Source organism: Taurulus bubalis, assembly GCF_910589615.1.
Source record: "Taurulus bubalis genome assembly, chromosome: 1".
Lineage (NCBI taxonomy): Eukaryota > Metazoa > Chordata > Actinopteri > Perciformes > Cottidae > Taurulus > Taurulus bubalis.
The window spans coordinates 17,213,086-17,238,815 of NC_136589.1; the positions used below are offsets into that span (position 1 = coordinate 17,213,086).

General features: G+C 41.6%; 1 protein-coding gene across 1 annotated transcript in view; it reads left to right on the forward strand.

Annotated features, from left to right (window-relative positions):
• Window positions 1-25,730, forward strand: part of kcnh5b (potassium voltage-gated channel, subfamily H (eag-related), member 5b) — a gene marked incomplete at both ends in the record, with an annotated part of 140,336 nt that overhangs the window by 33,013 nt on the left and 81,593 nt on the right. The window contains 2 exons of the mRNA XM_079232089.1: window positions 6,594-6,751; window positions 8,776-9,047. Coding sequence (XP_079088215.1) covers window positions 6,594-6,751; window positions 8,776-9,047 — 430 coding nt within the window. The remainder of the gene's footprint in view (window positions 1-6,593; window positions 6,752-8,775; window positions 9,048-25,730) is intronic.

Sequence of the window (25,730 nt, forward strand, 5' to 3'; positions counted from 1 at the left end):
GACCGCAGTATGCGTCCCGTGTGAAACCAAAAGTCCACATTGACTTATTTTGAGTTGCTTAACATGACTATGTTTAAGAAAAGAAAGAAAAGAAAAGAAACATGCACTTTATTAGTCCCCTTGGGGAAATTCTTCTCTGCATTTGACCCATACCTGGTTAGGGAGCAGTGGGCAGCACTTTGAGGCGCCCGGGGAGATGTTGCTTCATTGTCTATGTTACAGGACTTTATGGAATGTTTCTGTGTCAAGTACGTAACGTAGTCTTCTTAACTATGGAACAAACGTGCCTATCTTAAGAAATTGACACGCTCAAAACTAGGGCCACTAAGAGCAGTGGTTCTCAACCTTTTTTCAGTGATGTACACGCTTGTGAAATAGTTTTCCAGCCAAGTACCACCAAACCAGCTCAAAAATGTTGTTATTTTTATGTTAGTTATTTATTAAATATCTATTTTTAAAGGATTTGGAAATGGATGCTACTTTTAAATATATTTAAACAAAAATCTCACGTATCCCTGACCAGTGTTGGGGTAGTTACTCAGAAAAAGTAACTAGTTACAAGTTACTAGTTACTTCTGAAAATTGTAACTAGATTACTTTACTAGTTACTGCATTTGAAAAGTAACTACCCTACTAGTTACTTTACTTTCCATTTTTTTAAGCAAATGTATAAATTAACCATAAAGATACATGGACAAACATCATGGCCCTTTCATCACTTTATTTTCAATGTTCAATAAAGAGCATCTCTTAGCCTTTCCACATAGTGTATTGTAATTGTAAACATGTAAAACAAAATGGCACATACAACTCAGCCATTAACTTGAACGAACATTAACCCTGTTCACACTGTCTGACCAAAGAAATATGCCTCACTTTAAAATCCACAAACAACAGGATACAAGAGGCTGTGTATGGTGGGGACATTCAGGTCAAACAGCATAACACATTGAAAACAGGCTTTGGGAAAAAGAAAATTTTTCGGACTGGTAAAAATGTCTTGAGTAACGTAGGAACGCGCGTTACTGAGGTCTAGTAAAGTAGTGTAGTTACCAATATTTTGAGTGTAATGCGGCCCTCCTGGGACACATTACCTCTTTTTAAGTTGCATGAAAATATATTGAGTGCATACACAAAGTTTGCCAAGTAAATACATGTTTCATGTTTGTGTTATTAGTGGCTTAAATATTTATATTTAAGGCCAATATTGAGCCCGTATGTCTCTGTTTAAGATACGATAAGATAAGACAAGATATTCCTTTATTAGTTTTTCCATTATTCACTTGATTACAGCAGCAAACAAATTTACACAAGAGACACATTGTAAAATTAAATAAAACTAATTAATCTGTAGTTTAAACAATAAACAAATAATTTGTATTAAACATATTAATTGATATTTTAACAATTGTTATGATTGATAAAATGATCTAAACAGTTAGTAAGCTTTTTTTAAATTTAAATTGGCAATGTCCATTAACAGTAACACATTGCATATGCTGTTCCTCGCCAGATGTTGAAAAAAGTACTGTGAAATAATAAAAGTACAATAAAGTTAAGCCACTCATACTTTGTCCTGTTGTAGTTTGGCCTAATACTTTAACCAACAATTATTTGTGTTAACTTGATGAATTTGATGATATAAATCTGGTCATTTTGCTTCGAAACTAGGAAAGCAAATTTCTTAATCGGAAGCAGAATTGTTTAATTGCCCAAGAACGTTGAAACATACGATGTGAATGGTGCAGAACAATAAACGATAGAATAAAACAATAGAACAATACATATATAATACAATAAAATAAACAGTGCAATAATAGATAAATATGGTACAAAATGAACGAGCAAAAAGACGAGTGTAACCTGCAAAACACCATCAAAGCAACCTCCACAATACCGAGAGGGGGTTGCAATTAACTGGAAATTCATATTTCATATTCATGGACTATATTACTGTCTTTATACAATCCCTGTTAAGAAAGACGTCAAGTATTATAAATAAACAAAAGGTTAAAAGTCCTGTAAACAATTGAATTTTGCCACGACATATTTGCTCAAATTAAGATTTTTCCTGTTTCTTAAGCATCTAAAATTAAAGCTTGCTCCTCTGTTGAACACCAAGACGTGTAAACAGTGTTTTTACAACCGCTGGCCATGATTACGTAGATCAATACGCATCAATGATTTATGCTGCTTTCTATTAAGACGTTGAATAAAGTGTTAGAGACGAGTACAAACGAGACGAGAAGAAGTTACACAAACACAGTTTTCTTTAAGGTGAAAGACTGTTTCTTCCTGTTGATATTCTGGAGATGCGGCATGGCGCCCACACGGAGGCTCAAGCAGGTCAGCCGTTACATCAACATGAAGAAGTCCTGCAACACATGATGTAAGATGCTCACGAGGAGGAGTGGTGCTGCTGATGCTCCACGTGACGTTGCAGCAGAGGTGATGTGAGAAGTGGGTTTCTGAGATAGAGGCCCCCCCAACGGGGTCCTGAAGCCACCCGCTGTCACGAGGAGCCCGGCAGCGTCGATGGGAGCCTCACGACGGGCGTCTGCAGGCGCCGCGCCAGCTCAGAAGGGCTAATCCGGGATGACCTTTCTGCGTGCCATGCATGTTGCCGCCACGGCCGGGCCGAGCTGACAGAGCCCCGGAGGAGGCTGAGCACCGTGGAGTCAGGGGGTGGGGGGGTGGGAAATGAACACACTGCGTGTTGGCATGGAGCAGGAAGCATGGAAAGGTAGAGTGTCAGAGCGTTAATACAACAACACACTACTTTTATATATGTGAAGATAGAGGCGGAGTTCGGCGTTTTGGTGCCTTTTTTTTTTTTTTGCAACCTCAAGTGACACATGAGGGAGGAGCTAAACTCAAACGAACGCTGAAAAGACATTTTAGGCAACAAGAATGTTGGTTCACCTTCATCAAGTCCTCATTTTTCGTGCGTTTTCCTAGTCCGGCAACGCGTGTCAATTTACGCTGGTTACAAAAAGTCTTTTCAAAATTATTTTCCGTCTTCACAGGAAACTAGGTTTAGACAAAAAAACTCCTACTAGGTTTACAGAATTGATCGTCGTTAAAATGACGACGGGAGTGCTGTTTGATGCTGTTGCATGGGTGAGACCAGCCTGCCTTTTTGAAGTGAAAACACACTGTGAAAGGGTTAAAAATTAAAGATGAAAACACGGACAACTTCCGCCATTAACGCCGTGGTAGAGACCTGTCAATCACCTTGTAGCCCCGCCCCTAAAGCATACCCTGCTTTATCGTCTGCTGGACTCTAAATGGACCATCATTTACTACAACCAAAGCAGACCTGGAGGTCACTAGAGAGAATGCAGCTTTTAACACATGAAGCATATACTTTTATACAATCAGAGGAGTCGCCTGGTGGTCAGGAGAGACATTTTCAGAATCGGAGGTTGCTGCCTGGTCTTGACTTGATGTTAACCCTTGATCTTGACCGGGTCTGGTTTTTTTCCCAAGACTAAGGGGGACTTCTGAAACTCTCCTTCCTCTGACGCCACCAACCCAGCCCTCCTTACTGTCTCGCTCTCCAGCCGCAGCTTCAAAGGCCTCCCCTGGGACTCGGACGGGTTCCCGGCTCATATGTAAATGCCTCCAAATTAAGTAGCCCCGCGACGGAGCGACACAGATGAAAAGAGCATGAGTCAAGAGCAAGCAATGCGTGTAAAATCACGACCTCGTAAGCACCTGTTTATCCCAACAGAGCGAAGGCGGCGTAAGGTCTGAGATTACGTCCACGGGGGGGTTGGGGTGTCTTCTCACAGCGCCGGCTCTTTTCTCTCATTATTTTCCTCAGATTAAGCGAGGCTCTGTTACATGTTCCTGCCAGCACTGGGAGCTTAACGGGTTGTCAGCACTCAAGCCTTATGTGGGCATTAAAAATGTACAAACGTCTCTGCTTTTAGTGAAACAAGCACCGACACTTCACCAAAAAGGTGCTTTTTGTGCATTTTTTTTTATCCTGCCAACATTTGAAACACAAAGACAAACATCAAACTGAGTCACAAAGTACATTTGGCTTAATAGCAATTTGTTTAGACTCATGAAGGAGACATAACATAGGCAATAGTGATAATAATTATAGTAATAATTATTACAGTTAGACAATTAGAAACAGACGAAAAAAGGTATCTTCCATCTCTTTACCACAGCAGACATTTGGACTTATCACAGCAGGAAACGCTGACGTGTAACGCTCAGGTGTAACGCTTAGGTGTGACGCTGACGTGTGACACTCAGGTGTGATGCTCAGGTGTGACACTCAGGTGTGACGCTGACGTGTAATGCTCAGGTGTGACACTCAGGTGTGATGCTCAGGTGTAACGCTCAGGTGTGACGCTGACGTGTAACGCTCAGTTGTAACCTCCAACGTATTGCCCTATTACCGTATTACCGTCTGTACAATATGACATGAATGCAGTACTTCCTCTTCCTCCTCCAAGAGAACCATGAACATACTTGTAGAAACAAGAGCAAGTTATGTGAAATGAGAAAGGTTGATGGCGTCCGTTGCAACACGCATGCAGCCAATTAAACCACATAAGAAATAATATTTCTGAGTGACAGGCCTTTAGGAAGGCCACAACAAAAAACATTACATAATTAAATGTTGTCTTAAAAGTCAAATAGAACGGAGAGAAGGAAACTTCAAGCGCTGGAACACAACAAGACATTAATATAATACCCGCTGTGGAGACATCGGTGGTACGCAGCGTGAGACCAGTTTGAAAAAAGAAAAGCTTAGATTATGTAACTAACTGTTTTTGTCTTCTTGGTTCCTGCAGAGACCTTCCCCTGTTTCCTCTTCAGTTTACAGCATCATAACACACGCACAATGTCATTTATACATCATTTTGAGCCTCGTAGCACTTTTCTACCTGTGGAAGTGTCAGGTGGTCGTATTCTTCCTCACACGCTTTGTCTCTTTAAAAACTGTTTTATAGAGATGTTTGTTATTAAATATAAGTGTGTGAATACAACAAGGTGATACAAGTCTCCAAATTACAGTTTGGTGGTTGTTTTTTTTGCAACATTTAAGCCTCTAAATGTAATTTGTAATTTTGTAAATTATGTAAAATTGAAGTTTCACTGTTTTACAAAAACAAACTCCAGTGACTAAGAAAAGAAAAGAAGAGTGTTCTGAAATATGTGAAGCTGCTTTTGTCTGAAATCAAGGAGCCATTGTTTAAAAAATTTATACAGATTTGTCCACAAAAAAAGTGTCATTTTAAGGTGGACTTTTGCAAGTGCAGCAAATTAGCATTGCTGCTGGTATAAATAGTTTTTAATATTTAGAGCAGAGTATTTTGTATTGTTATAGGATGTATTGAACACCATAAGTAATATACAAGTGAAATATATGGTTTGGTACATGAACAAATTAAAATGTCACAGATTACATTACATTACATTAAGCGACTTACATGTTTGCTCTATACACCGTAGACCAGTGGTTCTGAACTGGTCTGGTCCGGGACCCACCATCACACCTTAATGACAAGCCGCGACACAAATCGAGGAACATTCTCAACTTCTCATATGTATTTAATAAAAATATGGTGCAGTTGAACCTCAGATAGTATAGGATATGTATGCCAACACAAAAACAAGTTTAATGATAAACCAAAACGGGCAGCTGGTGGCGATGCTAGAGAGGGAACTATTCTATTTTACACTCAATTAGCTGCATTTTAATTAAAAAACAAAAGGTGCATCTTCAGGACACAAGGTATTACAACACAACAATTCTGAATCTTCAGCCATTTTTAAACAGACTCAACAGCTTTTATGCACAAACAAAAAAGTAACAACTAAGAAGTAGTTTCTAAAATACTCAAATGACCTAACTTTAACTAAGAATATTCACTCACTGAAACTATGACAAACACTTTACTATGGACAAAGTCACTGTCTCCTCAAGGAGCAGCTTTTCCACAAATTCAAAATAATTAAACAAAGAGTGCAATTCAAAAGGATTCATATATACAAAATGTACTTCTTATGTTTATGTTTCTTGTGATTAACTCATCAGTAGGTAAATAATGAAAAACATTGTGCTTTAAACAAAATTAAGCAGCACTCAATTCTCCTCACGAACCCTGAGTTTTTTTCCTGTCATGCAGGCAGCGCCATCACATATTGTGCTATGATTTGGGTTAGAGTTGGACCTTACAGCTGCATCATTTCAAAGAAATAATCATCCTGAAAGTGCTTTTTTTTCGAAGCGGACGTGACACCTTCTTAACCAGTAACATATAGACTGATATTTACACATCCGAACAAAATCTCACATGTGTACCTTTTATTATAACACCAAAAGTATTCAAATAGCCCTAGTGGTTGCAGAGATACACCCTTTTTAGTTTGGGTATGCAATTGTCAAGGAAAGGGCCTAAAAATAGATTGGTTTTCTATTGGTTAAACTGTATGTGCATGTCTGGAAGGGGGCGGGGCTTAGGGAATGCCCAACTTCCCTTTTTACACAACAGAAACCAGACTTTTACCAGTAATGTAATTGTTTCCCCACTTTTCTGACTCATCTTCTACTTTTCCCTCCTCCCCAGGGCATGAGCAGTCTGTTCAGCTCCCTGAAGGTGGTCCGCCTGCTGCGTCTGGGCCGGGTTGCCCGGAAACTGGACCACTACCTGGAGTACGGTGCCGCCGTTCTGGTGCTGCTGGTCTGCGTGTTTGGACTGGTGGCCCACTGGCTCGCCTGCATCTGGTAAACTGGTTTTCACTTGTCACTGAGGGAACTCTCATTTCCTCACAGTTTAGCCCCAATTCAGGATCTCCTGCTGCTTGCTGGGAGTTTAACCATACTCCTACCTGCTCCTAATTGGTTCTGTATGCTAATCCCCCCTCCTGTACTGCACATCACAAAGCATCTGCTGCTGCTTTGAGTTTCCTTCACACAACATCGAGTGAGGTGCTAATTCGCTTCTGCCCCGCAGCAAACACCGTTTTTAAAAATCATTCTTTTATTGAATAATACTCGCCGACATTAAACGGCAAATGGCAACATTTAGAAATAGTTATGCAGACCAAAGTAAGCCTTAAATATTGTTTGTGCTCCTCAGTTTGTTCTTACAGGAATGAATGGTTTTAATAACCATATTCATGGTTTGATATTTATATGGTAGGCAATCAAGGCAATATATTTAGTGTATTGTTATATAATATGTACATAAATAATTGAAGGGTTAAGTGTTTCTAAGAGGTATTTTGTCCCATATTGCAGTAGTTTTCCCATCCCATAAAAAATGACAGTCGGGGGAGGAGGAAATATTCTGAGAAAAGAAATCTCAATTAACTAGAAGAAAAAAACCTCAAATATTCTCTGAGATTAAAGTCACACATTTACCAGAAAATAGCCTCACTGCTATTGAGGTCTTCCTCACCATAAGAACACTACTTCAGGACGGTTCCCACGTTTTTTTCTACAATGTCTTAGTTTTTTTCTCGCAAAAATTATTACTTCACTTGAGTTTTTGTTTTGTAAATAGGCATTTTGCATAGAAACCCACCGAATAACGTTGGCATCATTGAGTTGGCTGAAGTAACATATCTTGAATCGATAACATAAAAGAGATCTGTGAACAAACAGATTATGATGCTTCAGCAGATCTCAGGGTTCTTCACGTGGATCTTAAAGCTTGTGTCACAAGTTTGCTCAAATCTCCGCTGTATAGCAAGGCAAGGCAAGTTTATTTGTATAGCACATTTCAACAATAAGGCGATTCAAAGTGCTTCACATAAAACCATTAAAAGCATCAAAACATAATGCAGAGAAAACAGGATTTAAAACAGTTAAGAAAACATTAAAACAGTCAAAAAGCTAAATAAAAAATAAAAATTTAATAAAAGTTGCAGTGCAGTTTAAGAAATAAAATGCAGTAGTGAGATGGAGCAATTGAATCTGGATCAATAAAAGGCAACAGCAAACAGAAAAGTCTTCAATGTGGACTTAAAGGAGCTGAGGGTCTTAGCAGCTTTCAGGGACCTTGTTCCAGATGTGTGGAGCAGAAAAGCTGAAAGCTGCTTCTCCATGTTTAGTTCTGACTCTTGGAACAGAAAGTAGACCCGTCCCAGACGACCTGAGTGGCCGGGATGGTTCATAAGGTAGCAGTAGATCGCAAACATACTTAGGCCCTAAACCATTCAGTGCTTTATAAACCAGCAGGAGGATTTTAAAGTCAATTCTTTGTTTGACAGGGAGCCAGTGCAAAGACCTCAGAACTGGAGTGATGTGATCCACTTTCCTGGTCTTAGTGAGGACTCGAGCTGCAGCGTTCTGAATCAGCTGCAGCTTTCTGATTGACTTTTTACAGAGGCCTATGAACACACCGTTACAGTAGTCAAGTCTACTGAAGATAAATGCATGGACAAGTTTCTCCAAATCCTGTTGAGACATAAGTCCTCTAACCCTTGATATATTCTTCAGGTGATAGTAGGCTGATTTCTTGATATGGCTGTTCAGGTTGAGGTCTGAATCCATAACTACACCTAGATTTCTGGCTTGGTTTGAGGTTTTCAACATCAGTGATTAAAGCTGAGCGCTAACTTTCAATCGTTCGTCCTTGGGACCAAAAACAATTACTTCTGTTTTATCTTGATTTAATTGAAGAAAATTCTGGCACATCCAGTTATTGATTTCTTCAATGCATTTAGCCAGCCCTTGTATGGGACTATAGTCCCCTGGTGATATAGTTATGTATCGTACTCAGACTGAGCCGTTGTCCTCGACAGGTACAGCATCGGAGACTACGAGGTCATCGACGAGGCCACCAACACCATCAAGGTGGACAGCTGGCTCTATCAGCTGGCCCTCAGCATCGGCTCGCCTTACCGCTACAACGCCAGCGGCGACGGCCGGTGGGAGGGCGGCCCCGGCAAGGACTCATTGTACATTACCTCGCTGTACTTCACCATGACCAGCCTCACCACCATTGGCTTCGGCAACATCGCCCCCACCAGCGACGGGGAGAAGATCTTCTCTGTGGCTATGATGATGGTGGGATGTAAGTAGGAGACACTCAGCTCAGTGTGGTGTGGGTATGCTGGTGTGGGATGATCAGTGCAACACTTCACCGTTGAAAATGCCACACAATGTTGGGATTGTATGTCCGTTGCGTTGACTGTTGGATGTTCCTGAACTCCAACATTTCATGAATACATTTCATATCAGCCGTGTGTCTCACTTGCAGAAACTCACAACGGCGCGAGGTTAACAATGTGAAACAGTTAAAAATAATAATGTAACAATGTAACTACCTTAAACAAATAACAGACGCACTTTGTTACGTAATATGAAGTGCAACAACGTGACATTACGAGCGTGAAGTGGGTTTCAAACAGGACCCGAACAGCGGTCTCCTGTGTGAAAGTCCTGTGTTTGTACAACGTGTCCTCTCACAACGGTTCGTATAGCTTACCTATGAATAAATATTACATTTTTTTGAGAAGGGGGCGGGGGGTTTCGACAGTTTCTTTTCAAAATAAACTTCCATCTTCACAGGAAACGGCTGACCCTAACCCCAACTGACCCTAACGCTTTAGGCAACAAAAGCACAAAGTACATAGGAATATATTTTGTTGGATATATATATATATATATATATATATATATATATATATATATATATATATATATATATATATATATATTTTTTTTTTTGTAGATGTTGGTACGACCGCTATTCGAGGACATCCAGGTTTGTTTGACCTGTCCACCTTTCCCATTTTCCTTATTAAATCGCGTAAATTTAAATAACTTTTAATATCTGTCTCCCGACAGAATTCAACAAAAGTTGACAGAATCGTTCGATGCTGGTGGATTTCAGGCCCAAACTTCACCTTGTACACACTGAATATTGTGTGCAGATTTGACCATGAAACGTGAAGACGTGTGCTGAAAACAAAAGTTTTTTTTTTTGTAGTTATTGGGCGTTCATAGTAGGAAAAGCACAGGCGGTCGACTGCTACCCGTTGCTTGTGTTCAGCCATCACGAATCTCATGAAGCTCAAATTACATTTTAATCACAAGGGTGCATGGGATGTGAATCTTGCAGACGGTTGGCAACCGTCTGCACAGACATCCGTGTGCCAAAATGTATAATCGTTAGCGATGCATGTAGGCGAGCACATGTGCGAAGTGTGTAGGCGTCAATAAAAGTCCAGCATAGTATAAACATAACCATGTCAATGTTTTGGAATATATCGGGGCCTAAACATAAAGTAATAACAAATGTTATACTCTCCAACACTGTTTTTGCAGGGTTTAAGGGACGCTGAAGCTAAGGGTTTAATTTAATGGTCCCCTGAAAAAATCCCGTTGCCATTAATAATAATAATAATAATAATAGCTAGGATTTATATAGCGCCTTTCATGAAACCCAAGGACGCTTAACAAAGACATAAATAAACATAACAAATGCAACAGTAGCTAGAGGACATAGGCTTTGGTGAAGAGGTGAGTTTTGAGGTGTTTTTTGAAGGTGTCCAGAGATGGTGTGTTGCGGAGCTCTATGGGGAGAGAGTTCCAAAGTGTGGGGGCTGTCACACTGAAGGCTCTGTCCCCAAAAGTTCGCATTTTTGTGTGAGGGATGGAGAGCTGACCCGTGCCTGAGGATCGAAGGTTCCGGGACTGTGTGTAAGGGTGGAGGAGGTTAGATAGATACTGAGGAGCCAGGGCATTGAGGGATTTGTAGGTGAGGAGGAGGATCTTGTAGGTGATGCGGGACTTGACCGGAAGCCAGTGGAGGTGGATGAGGGTGGGGGTGATGTGCTGCCAGGGCTTGGTGCGGGTGAGAACCCTGGCAGCCGAGTTTTGCACATACTGGAGCCTGTCCAGGGCTTTGCTGGGAACCCCGGACAGAACTCCATTGCAGTAGTCCAAACGGGAGGTGACGAAAGCGTGGATAAGGGTTTCTGCCACAGAGTCAGAGAGTGATTGCCGGAGACGTGAGATGTTTTTGAGGTGGAAGAAGGCGGATTTGGTAATGGACCCGATATGAGATTGGAATGATAGTGTTGGGTCCAGGATGACACCCAGGTTGCGGACTTCCAAGGATGGGGAGAAGGAACAGCCGTCAACGTCCAGGTGGAGATCTCCAACCTTCCGGAGCAGGGCCTTGGGAGCCACAACCATGAGCTCAGTTTTGTTGCTGTTGAGTTTTAGGAAGTTTGATGACATCCAGATTTTTATTGCATGTAGGCAGTTTACAAGTGACTGTGGGGGTAGCTGGGTGGATGGTTTGGTGCTGAGATATAGTTGTGTATCGTCAGCATAAGAATGAAAGCTGAGACCATGGTGGCGGATGATCTGACCAAGGGGAAGCATGTAGATGGTGAAGAGGAGGGGTCCCAGCACAGAGCCTTGAGGTACGCCATGGTTGACTAGGGCCGGGGTGGAACTGGAGTCTCTGATGGTGACAAACTGTTTTCTGTTTGTGAGGTAGGACTGAAACCAGGAGAGAGCTGAACCGGTGAGGCCAAGGTAGTCAGATAGGCGGGTGAGGAGGATGGTGTGGGGATTAAGACATTAAAGTGTGACGCAACTTAAAAACTATTATTTCATTTATTGATCTTTCAGTTTCATGCAGAGTGTGAACTGGGATTGTGAATTTGTGAATTCGTTTTTGCAGAGTTTGAGGATGCACACAGATCTGCACAGCAGGCGACGCCACACTGATGATGAAAGCTGCAGAAAACTGAGCGCAGTAACACGAGAGAGCATGTGACACACGTGATTAATGGCAAACGGTGCTCCCCGCGGTTAATGTGGGAAATCACCCGGACAGATTAAGGAGCGACAACATATTTATGGTCGAGAGTAGGGTAATTATAGTTGATGATCATTTGGATTTAAAGTGAATTCTGCACACAAGATAAAGAGTATTGTTGTACGATGAGTAAAATCCATCTCTTTTCTATATATATATATATATATATATATATATATAGATAGATATTTCCTCAATGCTCTGTCTGCACATAACTAATGTATGGTTAAAGTTATGAAAAGATTGTGGTTATGAAAAATGGATTATAGTAATGGGAAAACTAGAATGATCATTTGGATTTAAAGTGTATATATATATATATATATATATATATATATATATATATATATATATATATATATATATATATATATATATAGAAAAGAGATGGATTTTACTCATCGTACAACAATACTCTTTATCTTGTGTGCAGAATTCACTTTAAATCCAAATGATCATTCTAGTTTTCCCATTACTATAATCCATTTTTCATAACCACAATCTTTTCATAACTTTAACCATACATTAGTTATGTGCAGACAGAGCATTGAGGAAATATCTGGTCTGGCTATCGAGTTGCCTTCCTTCCTTCCTTTCTTTCTTTCCTTCCTTCCTTCCGGACTGGTGAAATATCATAATATGTTGCATGAAATGGAAATAGTTCCTAATAGACACTTCACAGAGGAACACACAACTCTTTGCAGGTGAAACATTGTGCAAGAGAACACAAACTTTTCCTACTTGGTCCATTTTTGTTTCAAGCGGGGCTTAGAGACCCGAAAGTGACGAGAGATTTTCTAGCTAGAGGCTAATACAGTACAATACAGTACAATACAATACAGTACATTACAATATAGTACAGTAAAATACAATACAGTACAATAGAGTACAATACAGTGCAATACAGTACAATGAAATACAATACAGTACAATACAATACAATACAGTACAATGCAATACAGTACAATAAAATACAATACTGTACAATACAGTACAATCAAATAAACTACAGTACAATAAAATACAGTACAATACAAATACTACACAATATAATACAATACAATCTGATTACAGAAGAGAGTGCATTTCCAGATTCCCAAAACACGTAACACTTAACTGTTAGTATCTGTGACGATATGGTGAGACTTTGTGCGTATTGCAAAACATTTCTATTAGTTCTTGTAATGGAAGTTTTCTACATCTAAAGTTACAGATGCTTCTCAAGTGTGCTCAGGGTTTAAGATATTTAAGTAGTTTCCAGTGGGAGAAGAAGGCGAACAATACCCAATGTTCATGGTTTTAACAGTATTTGCTCTGTTTTATATATCTTGTGGTTTTACAATCTTTAAGGATTAAACCTCCAGCTGTTTTGGGAAATTTGTTTCCCCCACAAAAAAAGTCTCTCAGAAGCCTTTTTCTTTTTTTCTGGAGTTGTGTTGCTGTCCCTGCTGGCCTGAAGGAGCTTGTGTAACAATGTCTACACCCTGCAGGAAAAGTTACTTTCAGGGAATCAATTATTAAACTGTATGCACTGTCTGCAGAACAGAGTACAGGCGACTACTTCTTTTTGTATCGTTGGCCTGGAGGCTTTGACGGGGCGATAACAAACAGATATACAGATATACAGATATACAGTATACAGAAGACTTTTTTACGTAATATGAAGTGCAACACTGTGACATTACGAGCGTGAAGTGGTCTCAAACAGGACCCTAACAGCGGTCTCTTGTGTGAAAGTCCTGGGTTTGTACAACGTGTCCTCTCACAACGGTTCATATAGCCTATTAATAAATGTTAGTCCTCATATACAGTATGTATCCAGCAATGACCTTTTTATAAATTACAGAAAATAAATAGATTTCTACACAATTTCATTTTGAAGGTTACCTAAAAAAAAGTGTCGCCTAACGTGCTATCGGTTACATGTTTTTTCCTAGAAGCTTGCAGCCTTCAGGCCAAAGCTGCGGTACATAATTCAACATGTTTTGTATGCTTCAATGCTCACGAGGATTCATCTCATCATCTCATCATGCAAAGAGGTTGCACACGTGCAGCTGCTCATTTGGAACCTCTTCAGATTTGTTCTTTTCTGCAAAATGATTCTTAGAAAGCTGGAATATACCGTGAGAACAGGACGAGTGTTTCTCTTTTAATCATCCATTTATTGGCAAAATTGTGCAGCTTTTACAGTCAATCAGAAAGAAATATTCTCTCAGACATCCACTGATATTATGTTTAGTCCTCTCTTTCATTTCTGTTCCCATTTCAGTTTTTTCCAAGGTTCCCCAAAAACACATTTAATTCAACTGTTTGACATCTGTGTTCTTGGCTGGTTGAATTCGGCGTTATTGTCTACATTGTGTATTTTCACCTCATGACGACGTCACAAAGATCTGCCTCATTAATTTGTAGTTCTACAAAGACGTTTTGAATGGTCTGATTTTAAACAGCTGTCTATTTGTTAGAGAAACCAGCGATATTGTAAAGTGCTCTGCAGGTCACGTCAACATGCTCCATGGAGTCGCAGTTGGTCACAAGTTGATCTGGTTGCTCTCTGCCGTTTAAATGTGACTGCTGACTGTGTTGTACATGATTTGATTTTATCGTGGCGTAGTGGTAATGCCACTGACCTCTGATCTTTTTCCACCCAATGATATGAGTTTGAATCCCGAAAATTGAACTTATTTATATCTTTTTTCTCTTCTTTTTTCCCTGTACTACAGAGTTAATTTACATGACAGATATTTGCACAAAACAGACTCCACAGTCATTGTGTGTTATTTTTAACAACTTTGTTTCAAAGGAAGGGCAATTTGCTGACTTCCTGTTTCAACACATAAACAACAAGCGACGTTTCCACTCGCGTGGATACTTTCCCTGAAAAGACTCAACAACGTCTAGTCCGGTATGTTTTAACCAGAGACTTTATACGAGAAGGTTAGACATTGAATTGCAGAATTAAACAATGCAGCATTCACGAGGACAGCTACGTGTTCTCAACATCTGCTGTAACGACGACAACAGTAGACGCTTTCGGCCGAAAGTCGGCAGTTAACCGGGCCGCCTGTTAATCCGTAACACCGGCCTGCAACGTAATTAACCTATAGCTAAGCATTACCTTAGCTACCCTTTGGAAAAGTAAGCTAATGTTAGCCAACACAGAAAACTATAACCCGCCACACATCGTATTTCTCACGCTGAAAAAAAACTCTAGGCTATTTAATGTGCTGCAGCGCGCAAACATGACCTGGTCACTGCCCTCACCATGGAGGAATCAAGCACGTTTCCCCCGAATCCCCTGCAAATCAATAAAAAGAAATGGGCGACACGAATAGCCAATCAGAAAAATGTATCTGTTGTATCTGGGTGAAATGTAATCCCGGCCGTGCCTCCGCACTCAAATATTACTTAAAATATAAAAAAAGGTGCCATATTTATAATATATTTATTGAAAGTATAGTTGTACCTCACTATGACACGGTTTACCTTTCGCGGCCTCGCTGTTTCGCAGATTTTTTTTAGTGTAATTTTGCATGCTTTTTTTTACAGTGTACAGTATGAACACACATTGTGTTCGGCGTCCTGGTTGGCTAAGGGAGAACCGCACGTGTTCTGCGTCCTGATTAGTTAAGGGACTGTACTGTACACCATTGTCAATCAATCTCCTCCGTGCAGTGTCTCCTGTACAGTACAGAATGCGTTTGGCTAGCCAGATTTACATAAATGTTCAATCGCTAGCAGTGTGACTCTGAAGTGCTGTATGTTTGCAAGTTTTCTACCCGAAAAAACCCATAATGTCGATGAAACGAACTGCAACGAAAAAGGCACCTGCGGTCGCACCCAAAAGGCAGAGGAAGATGCTAACCATCGCAGAAAAAGTTGGACTTCTTGACATGCTAAAGGAAGGTAGAAGTTACGCGGCTGTAGGGCCATTACGGAATAAATGAATCTTCGGTTCGTTACATAAAGAAGGAGGAAAATAACATAAGGACGACAGCAGCAATACGTTTTAACAGGGATGCAAAAAGGGTTGAGAAGTGTATAAAAGTGTGTGATTAGGGGTTATACGGCCTTAAAACATGTATGATAATTGTAAAAAATAAAGCTGAATACTTCACGGATTTCGTCTACTGCGGGTTATTTTTAGAACGTATCCCCCCGAGATAAACCACTACAGTACAATTATTTTAGAGTGTTAAAAGTTGAATTTTTAAAATAGGTGACTTTTGTATACTTTTTATACATTTTCAGAAAGTACACTTCTCAAATATTACTTAAAATATGAAACATTTGGTATATATAAAATCTGTATTTATCAAATGTGCTTTAAATACATTTTTCCAATGCTAATTTAGAGCATACATTTTGAAATATACAAAAAATATATTTGAAATTAAAGTTCAAAGAAGTACATTTGAGTAATTACACAGAACTTGTACTTAAAGTATGTATTTTTTGATAGTATATTTGAAATGTACGATTGAAAATGTAAGTATATTTTAAATATACAAAAGTATATATTTTTTCCGCCTGGGTATAGTCGTCTGCAGGCATCTATTTGCAAAGAAATGTTCAGGCGGAAATAAAAACCTTATACTTTAGTGTGTTCAAACAGCAGTCTTTCCCCTGACACTTCTAATACTTTTATTGTGGCATTTAAAGCTCAACAACTTCCAACCCTGGTCAAGTTTTGTCTGGTAGAAACAAATGTAAGTCCTCATTTCAGCGGCCTTATGTGGCTGCAAAAAAACAATCTAGAGTTGGTGCCTTGGCCGAGGGGTTCAGGGTGGTTTGGGGCGTACAATAGAACCGGAGCAACCGTGTCTCCAGAAAGAAGAGGTGAGATTTTAGACCGGCAAAAAAAAACTGGAGCTGCTGGAGGTCCAACACATTGAGTCTTCCTGCACACACAAACATCTTGTGAGTCCAGAAGCAGGAGGCACCCCTCCAAAGCTTATTTTTAAAAGTGTTATCACATCTCTCCTTAAAGTGTTTGGCAGGAATGTACAAATCTTCAAGCCAATTTTTTCCCGTTTGCCAGAACTCCAGAGGACTCTTCCCGCACAGAGTGAATTATGATTCAGTCATTTTTAAAGCACTGTGAAGCCGCATCCCCCCCCCCCCCCCCCCCCCCCCCCACACACACACACATATATGAGTCTCTTGGTGAGAGCAGGCAGATGAGAGCAGGCAAATCTCATTTTGGGAATGACAGTGTTTTTGTGTGTCTTTGTCTCAGTCCGATTTGCCCCGGAGTTTTGTATCGAGCCAGATCCCCTCTGGGCCACCCTCAATATTGTTTGTTCCTGGCAGCGGGACAGCCAGCAGCCTCAGCTCGCTGGTGAACAATGCAGAGACACCATGCGCTGCCTGTGACGGATCGTCCTCTTGGCTATGGTGCTTGTACTTGGCTTCATGCTTTCCGGCAGGCAGACACTGGGCCTTCATGTTGGGTTTCTTACGAGTGACAACGTGAACGATCGGGTTTACAACATCGTGCAGCTGCAGTGAGAGAAAAGATCATTCGGTACCATGAAGCTGCAAATATTACAGCGTTGTTATTAACGGTTAATAAATCATTCACTGATGCTTTCCAGATGAGTTATGAGACGTTAACGAGGACTCATTCTGTGGTTGTGAAAAATAAGTTGGCTGGTTTGGCTGAGGTTTCCTCCTTTGTTGCTCTTTAAATCACCAAGAAAACTGCTATAATAAATATTAGTAGTATGGTATTACTAAGTCACAGGGAATTTAAGTCAAGATTAATTTCATTGTCCCACAGAGTGGAACATTTGTTTTGTGCAGCCATAAAATAAAACATTCTTCTTCACAGACATAAGAAATCATACAAATATATTAATGTAAACGCACAACAACAATACAAATAACTATAAAAGCAAAAAAAACATCCATGTCCATTTTTTATCTGCCACCATTTAAAAGGTGTTTTGAATTAACTTCTAAATATAATGAATTTGCTACAAAGGACACAAGTTGCTACGAGCACAAAACAATCCAATATTTGTTGCATTGTGGGTAACGTAGGCTTTGAGAACAATGTGTGACTTTGGAAGGTAATTCAGAAAAGGTCTTTCGCCATCTCAATTGACAAATGTTGGGTCTTCTTTACTTACTTAAATGCATCAAGTTGTAAATGTTAATAGTTTGTTGATAAGTAGATTATTTGCATATATGTGCATATATATGCGTATAAGATGAAGTAATGATGCGCTAAAGGAGGACGAACACCATTGAAAGTGGTGCTAAATAATTCTCTCATGGAAACGTGCTTTACTGAAGGTGTAATACGACACAGAATCTTGGAGCTTCAGTCAGAACAAAATAATGTCAAAGCCCACTTACTCACAATACTTTGCCCTGTGAAGGATGGGCATTCATGCCTTTTTTGTGCTGTTTATAAGAAATGCAGAAAAAAAACTGTAACCTTCAGTGAAGGAGGTTTTGAGGCCTGTCAGCTGATTACACTGATTGATTGATTAATTGATTGAATGATTGATTGAGCTTACAGACTATACATTCACTTATCAGTTCTCAAAAGACGTATTTCTTCTAAAAAAACGTCCTTTTTTATATACATTCAGGACTTGTGCGTATAGAATATAGAAATACATATTATCTTTAGTGAGACGTCAAACAAGTCTTAACTGCATGGAAGCATGAAGTCAACAGAGAACGAGAGTGTCAGGAAAGCAGAGGAAGTGAAACACAAGGACGGAGAGTGAGCGATGAAGACGAACCGTGGATCAAAACGCCGGATGTCGGGTCTTCTGCCCGTTAAACTCTCCTCTGACCTCCTCTTTCTTTCAATCAAATGTAATCTCACTTGACAAATGCTCTCGGTTGGCGACGCACAGCTGTCTCGTCTCGAGAGGCGAGCGGCAGACGGCTCAGCCCCCGTGGTCGAGCGTGGTGAAGCGTTGACGTGCCAAAGTTTGGGACGACGGGTTTCTGCAGCATAAAAAAACCTGGCTGAACAACTTAACCAGTTAATGCTTCTAAAGAGTCATTTCTGTTCCATCCTTCAACTGCAGGCTGAATAGATATATGGCTGATGCTCTCCAGGGATGAACATCACACCATGTTAACAGAAGGAGTTCTTCTGCTTTTGTATTTTCCTCTCTCTCTCTCTCTCTCTCTACTTCTGTGACAGGCTCTCCATTTTGATGCTCATTAACCAACAACCGGCAGGAAAACGACAACCATATGATGCGACAATGCCATCATGAAATATCCATTACTGTAGCTCAGGGATGCAAAAGGCTCAGTGGCCTCAGTATTGGGTGAAAAGCCCCCCCAAAAGCCATTTATTTATGCTACGGCACACTGTTATTCCTACAACAGTAGGTTTGTTCGAGATGAGCCAGTTCTGCGCAGAATCGATCACCGGCGATCGGCGCGCAATGCATGGCGGTTAGATTTGTGTCTGACTTGATCCCGACTTGCTCTGACGTCATGCACAAGTGGTCAGCGATTAATCTCACGAGAGCAAGGCGGCCGCCGATTTTAGAGCCACGCGCTGACATCAGGCCAACTCGGTTTCTCCACGGAAGACCCGTGGAGAAACGGTCTCGTTAATTCTAACCAGACGTCAGTCATCTGGATAAATGCGCGTGCCCGTTCCTCTTCAGAAGGGATAATAATCGAGCACTGACACCACAATGTTCTAACAGTACAATGGCAAATAAACTCAGAGGAACCTCTTAGCATAAACACACACTGCTTCAGCACTAATACACACACAAACCAACACTGCTCCAGCACAAACGCACACACACATATAAGGTGCACTGCACAAACACACACACACACACACACTACTCGAGCACAAACACACACACACACACACACACACACACACACACACACACACTGCACTAACACACACATGAACGCACAGCGCTGCACACTGACACAACAGTTAATGTATGGAACATAGCACTTTAATGAAGCTCCATTAGACAGTGATTATCATAATAAAGCATAATCATTTCATCATGAAACGTAGTAGCAGCATCTTTTCATCACGCTCTCTCGTGTCCCGTCCCACCTTCAGCACGCAGGTTCAGCCCAGCACGGGATTATGAAACACCTTTTAAACATCATCAGTCATATTTATATGTTAAAAAAAACAACTCCATCTGTGCTGATGACACATCCACGCTTTAACTGAATACCTTAAATAACACTTAGATAACACACAACTGTGTTTACTCGTTTAATCTCCAAAAACAAACACACACAGAGAAAAACATTAATAACTGTCGAAAAATCCATCTTTATACCGTGTTACAACATATCCTATTGACCCATTTTAAAAACCACTGCCTCCTGTTTAGGGTTACAGTTAAAGCTCTTTACATCTTCTATGAACACGAGGATGTAAAGTGTCTGAAACATTCATGTTGCAGCAGCGTGATGTAACATGAAGGGACAAGGCTCCTCTAGTCTGAAGGCTCATGGAGGCTGTTCAGGGCTGTAATAATACAGTACGGCTGTTTAGAGCTCATTTCAACAACAACACGATGACATAAAACCATAAAAACCATCAAAGCATCATGCAAAAGAAGAGATTTCAAAATAATTAAGAACATTCATTTAAACAATAAAAACAATCGGTAGAATAACGATTGAAGTGCAGTTTAAGAGATATAATGCAGTATACAGAAATTGATGAATATCATTGAATCTGATTCAATCAAAGTCTTCAATCTGGATTAAAGGAGCTCGTCCTACAGGTTCTCTTGAAACAACCTCCGGAGCTTAAAATTCATCAGAGCCAGAAGCTGTAAAAAAAAACAGCCACGTTTGTCAGATTTTCATCTTTCTGACGATCCATGAACTTGTCGTTTGCGATGAACGCTTCCGTCAGAAAACGAGAAGAAGCCTAAAATGTCACAAAATTTAAGTAAGCATTCAAGTAATAGCGGTGGTCGCTGTGTGAAGGCACGTTCAAGACCTTCCTAAACAGCTGAAGCTCTTCTGTCTGACTCCTATAATCGCCCGCTCTGCCGGACTCCACCTGACCGCCTGACACCGCCTGACACCGCCTGACACCGCCTGACACCGCCTGACACCGCCTGGTTACTGCATTCTTGTACTTGACAATAACGTTGGCGAGCTGAAAAGGTTACGGAGCGCACGGCTCTGGTGAAAAGTATGAATTTAAAAAAGTGATTCCAGCCTCGTCCGCGTTGACCTCAGTTCTTGTATTTTTTTTTAGAATATAATTGGCTGAGAGAATCTTTTTCATGAGACAGACGGGGAACGGTGTGAAGATAATTTAATAGGAGAGCTGGATCACAGAGGTGAGGTGGGTTGAAACCACACTGAGGAAAAAAAGAGGTGAAGCTCTGCAGAGCCGGCTGGTGCCACATGAAGAGAGACGGTTAAAATGTTGAGTTTTTGTTTTATTAAACTGGAATAAAATCCGTTGTTGTGTAGCATTTTAACGTTGATTTCCGTTCATTGCCAAAAGATATCACACAAACCATCGTGAGACATGTTGAACCGAGATTATTTATTTCGCTTGTTGTGATGAAAACACAATATTGAGACTCAACACCAAACGAGAGAGAGAGACCGGGTGAGAGGGTGAGGCAGCGTGAGGCAGCGTGAGAAGGGGCGGGTGGTGTAGTATCAAGAAAACGAGGCTCACTTGACAGGCTGCAGCTCGCCGGGACTTCTGGGTATTACCTGAGCTCAGAGGGGCCAGTGATGCGCGCAGCCGGGCGGAAGGATGCAGCGGAAGAGACTCACCGGACTCAGCATGGAGAGGAAGGAAGGACGAAGGAAGAGGGAAGGAAAGGAAGAAGGGAGCAAGGAGGGAGGAAACATTGCTCTAACGCTCTCGCCCTTGGCCAAGTCTTTACTTCAAGCCCCGCCCAATGAGCAAGGACCCTCCTGGAGCCGGGAGCTGCTTCCACACAATCCCCAAGACGAGTTTGGGTTTCACTGAGTGAATTGGAAGTCCTCCTGACCTGAACACCCCTCCTCCTCCTTCTCCGCCTCCCACACCTCCACCGCAGCACCACTTACCAAACTCTCCATTCTCCACAGAGGCCTGAGGGGAGGAGAGGAGAGGAGAGCAGAGGGGGAGGAGGAGAGGAGGGTTTGATGAAAATGAGGCTGGGAGGAAGGGGATAAGATGGTGGAGCTGGAGGGAAGGAGAGAGCGAGAAGTAAAAGGAAAAGAAGTGGAGAAAGGGAAGGAAGGGAGAAAGGGGGAAGGAAGCAGCTCAGGGTGTCGTTGTCCCCTCTGGCTCCTCAGCTGAGATGCCCTGATTAGTTTGGAAAGCAGGAGAGAAACACATAGAAACAATGGGGATGGTGGAGGGGAGAGAGAGGGAGGGATGAGAGAGGAAGGGAGGAGAGAGGGAGGGATGGTGGAGAGGGGGAGGGAGGGAGGACGAGAGGGGAGACAGGAAGAGAGGGGATAGAGGGAGGAAGAGAGAGGAAGGTAGGAGAGAAACACATATAAACAATGGGGATGGTGGTGGAGAGGGAGGAAGAGAGGGAAGATAGAGTGGAAGATAGGAGGATAGAAGGAGGTCTTGGTATTATCTTGTTCGATGCTGTTAGAGGTTGTACTGTGTGTGGCCTCTCTCTCTCTCTCAGTCTCTCTCTCTCTGACAGCAGCAACAACGAGGCGATGAGCCCACTAATCCATAAAAAGCCATCTTGCTCTCTCTGTCACTGTCTGTCCCTCTCTCTCTCTCTGCTATCCCTTCTATTCCTTTCCATCTCATTATCTTCTCTCTCTCTCTTTCTGCGATGCCTTTTCAATATTCCTCCCACATTTTTTTCCCGAGGCATCCCCTCATTATATCAGCCCTCTCACTTCCTTCCTCTATTCATCACTCTGACTCATCAGCTTCAGGATTAGTCTGTGAACACTAAGGAGCCCAATTCTGGGGACGATCAGATCCACTCCTCCTCCTCCTCCTCCTCCTCCTCTGCAGAATTCAGTCAGATTTAATAGAAAGTTCAGTCCTGGGTTGAGGAAATACTCGGCGTCACCGGGGGTTCCACTTCTAAATGCCATGTTTCACACATAACTCTTTCCTCATATATTTATGTCCACAGAGTTTAGGGTCAGTAACTACTGAGCGTGCACGTTACATCCTCTATGAACGTGCGCGTAGGCTGGATCAGGATTGTTTGGCTTGAATGTAACAGATGTTTATTTACATGAACTGCAGCTTTAAGTGGAGCCTCGACCACCATCACCAGATGCATTTCTGCATTCAGAGCGTTTTCATGCCTTTAACTCTCCGACTCGTTTATTTATTCTGTCGACTTTTTCTCCGTTGGTTTCCAGGAGCTGCTCGTCATCCAGCTGTGAAGTCGCACTGGTTATTTGGACACGTGTCTGCCAAAGTTTTGTATCCTCTCAGTTTCATTTTGGAATCTCTGGTCCTCTTGAGTCTCTTTTTCATGCAAAACTCAAAACTGCATCTGCAGAAAGTTTTTAGGAGCAGGTTTTTTCAGCAGTGCCCTGCTTCTTCCTCATGCTCTTCCTCACTCTTCCTCCTGGGAACTGCCCACTACCACAGGAGTTTGACGGACATCTCTGCAGCAGCTTCAGAGGTTAAGCAGAGTGTCGTCTCTTGTACTGACCTTCTGTTGCCTTCCTTCCTCTGTAAGCGCACTGTAAGCGCTCGGCCGGTTGCAGCATCCCTTCTGTCCTTTGCAGTTTGCATTACCGGTCACCGCCTCACAGTCGGCTTCTCTTTTATCCCAACGGCGTCCTCCCCTCAGCACCTTCAGAAAGTCACAGAACGCTAAACATAGCTGAACAACCCTGGGTAAAATGGACTGTATACAAGGGAAAAGATGAGTAATGTTCTCAGCTGACCTGAAAAGAATGGATCAACAATTGTAAAGAACGATTGGTGCCACCTTATTAATTTACTTTATCTGATCAATCAAAGCCAACCTTTTTTAGAGATACTCTTTAGATATAAGGCGATTTAATGTCTGAATCTGAATTATTCGTTTCTGGAAAACTTTTGAGAGAACACCTCTTTAACTTTCGATTTACGGCAAAGTGTTTTTGTGGCTTTTTGGGTGCTATCATTAATTAATAGACCACTGACATGTATATGAACCTTTGTATATAGTATCACAAAGGTTTTCTGATTATCAAACCTTTTGAAATTATTAAAAATACATTGTTGTAGTTTGTAGCTGGCGGCCATTCGGAAGTTTTGAGGAAACATGGCTGGGGGCTCTAGGGTTAAAAAGGTTTGGCGCTCAGCTCTTAGTGTCCCACAATGCAGAGTTTGATGCAGCAAGAGTTTAATCGAGGATGCAGATGACCCTCGATTGTCCATGAAGTTTGCGTCAAACCTCGGCTATTGACTGCTGGAGCCTCTGAGGGGTCGAGCTGTAAAACCCTGGATCACAACATGCAGCACGTAGTCTTTTTATACGATTTCAAACTGTGATTAAATCTGTTTGTGATGAGTTCCCCTCATGACGTGTGACATCAGTGAAGTGCCCGCTTTGAGACAGCTGACGACCTGGAGAGCGCCTCCTGTTGCTGGGCTGCGGTGTTGAGACTGTGAAGGCATTTAACGGCCAACTGGAAACACATTTCCTGGAAGGCTTGACTGACACGACCTTTAACGACCCTGCTCGGCTCTCTCTCTCTCTCTCACGCCCCGACATGCCGATCTGACCGCGGCAGAAAATTAACCCAGGTCACACCTTTACCTGTCAAATGGCGTGATCCTTAGACAGACCAGAGAGAAACGATCAGCTGGATGGATGTTTTGGGGGGAAGTCTGTTCTTCTTGAGGGAAACCTCAATCCTCTCCTCCCCTGACCGGCGTCGCTAACTAACTCGACATGGCAACCGCAGAAAAGGAGCAGGCGCACACGCTGTGAGATTCGAGTGGAACCTCGTTGCTCATATTTCAAGGAGTTTGTTATTACTTCTGTTGAAGCAGGAGCAGGTGCTTTTTATTTTTATTTTACTGGAGCAATTGGCCTTTATGAAAGATTCTCTCTGCTGCGTGGTTGACGTTGAAAAATGAACCAAAAGCACGGCTGAAAAGTCGTCAGTATGGAGAAACCGAAAGGTGAATAATAAAAGGAGAAATGTGAGTAAATGAGTGAATGGCATGACAGAGCTCAACAGACTGACTCTTGACTTCCAGATGGAAAGAAGTGCGTTTGAAGAGAGGTTTCTGATGGCAGCTGGCCAGCGTTTCAAGAGAAACATCAAACCTGAAAGTTTTGCGACATATAAAGACATATAAAGACAACAAAATGTGTGTGTGTGTGTGTGTGAGAGAGTGTGCATGCGTGTATATATACAGTATGGGTGAGTACCAGAATATTAAAGCACATTCATTGGCCCATGTTTGCAAGTGACCTGAGTTGCCAGCATGCTGTTAATGGGATACAACATATTACCAGCAATGAATTACACATTTAGAGCTCAGCTATAAATAATTAATATCAATTTTATTTATTTTACGCGTGTGTGTGAGAGAAATTCACACTCCATTTTCTATAATTATCGCCAGTTGTAATCGCGTTGAATCTCTTTCCCGCTCTTTCATTTATGATCCTCAATCGTTCCCACAGTGAAAAGCCTCTAAAGGAGGCAATCACTCCTATTTTTACTATAATTTATATATATTTCTTTTTTTACTTCTGCTCTTGCAATTTAAGGCGGAGCAGGAGCGTGTGTGCAGCCCGCCAGTCGGTGGGATAGCGTGGGGATAATTGAATCGAGCAGGTGTGCGGCTGATGACAGAGGGCCGTCCTCGAGTATAATGGCTGACAGTGAGGGAAGAACTGAATCGCTGTGATCAACGAGTTTCAGAGTCTCTCTGCTCCGTCTCACCTGCTGATCCAAGACACAGTCAGGAAGCCACTTCAAGGAGCAGAG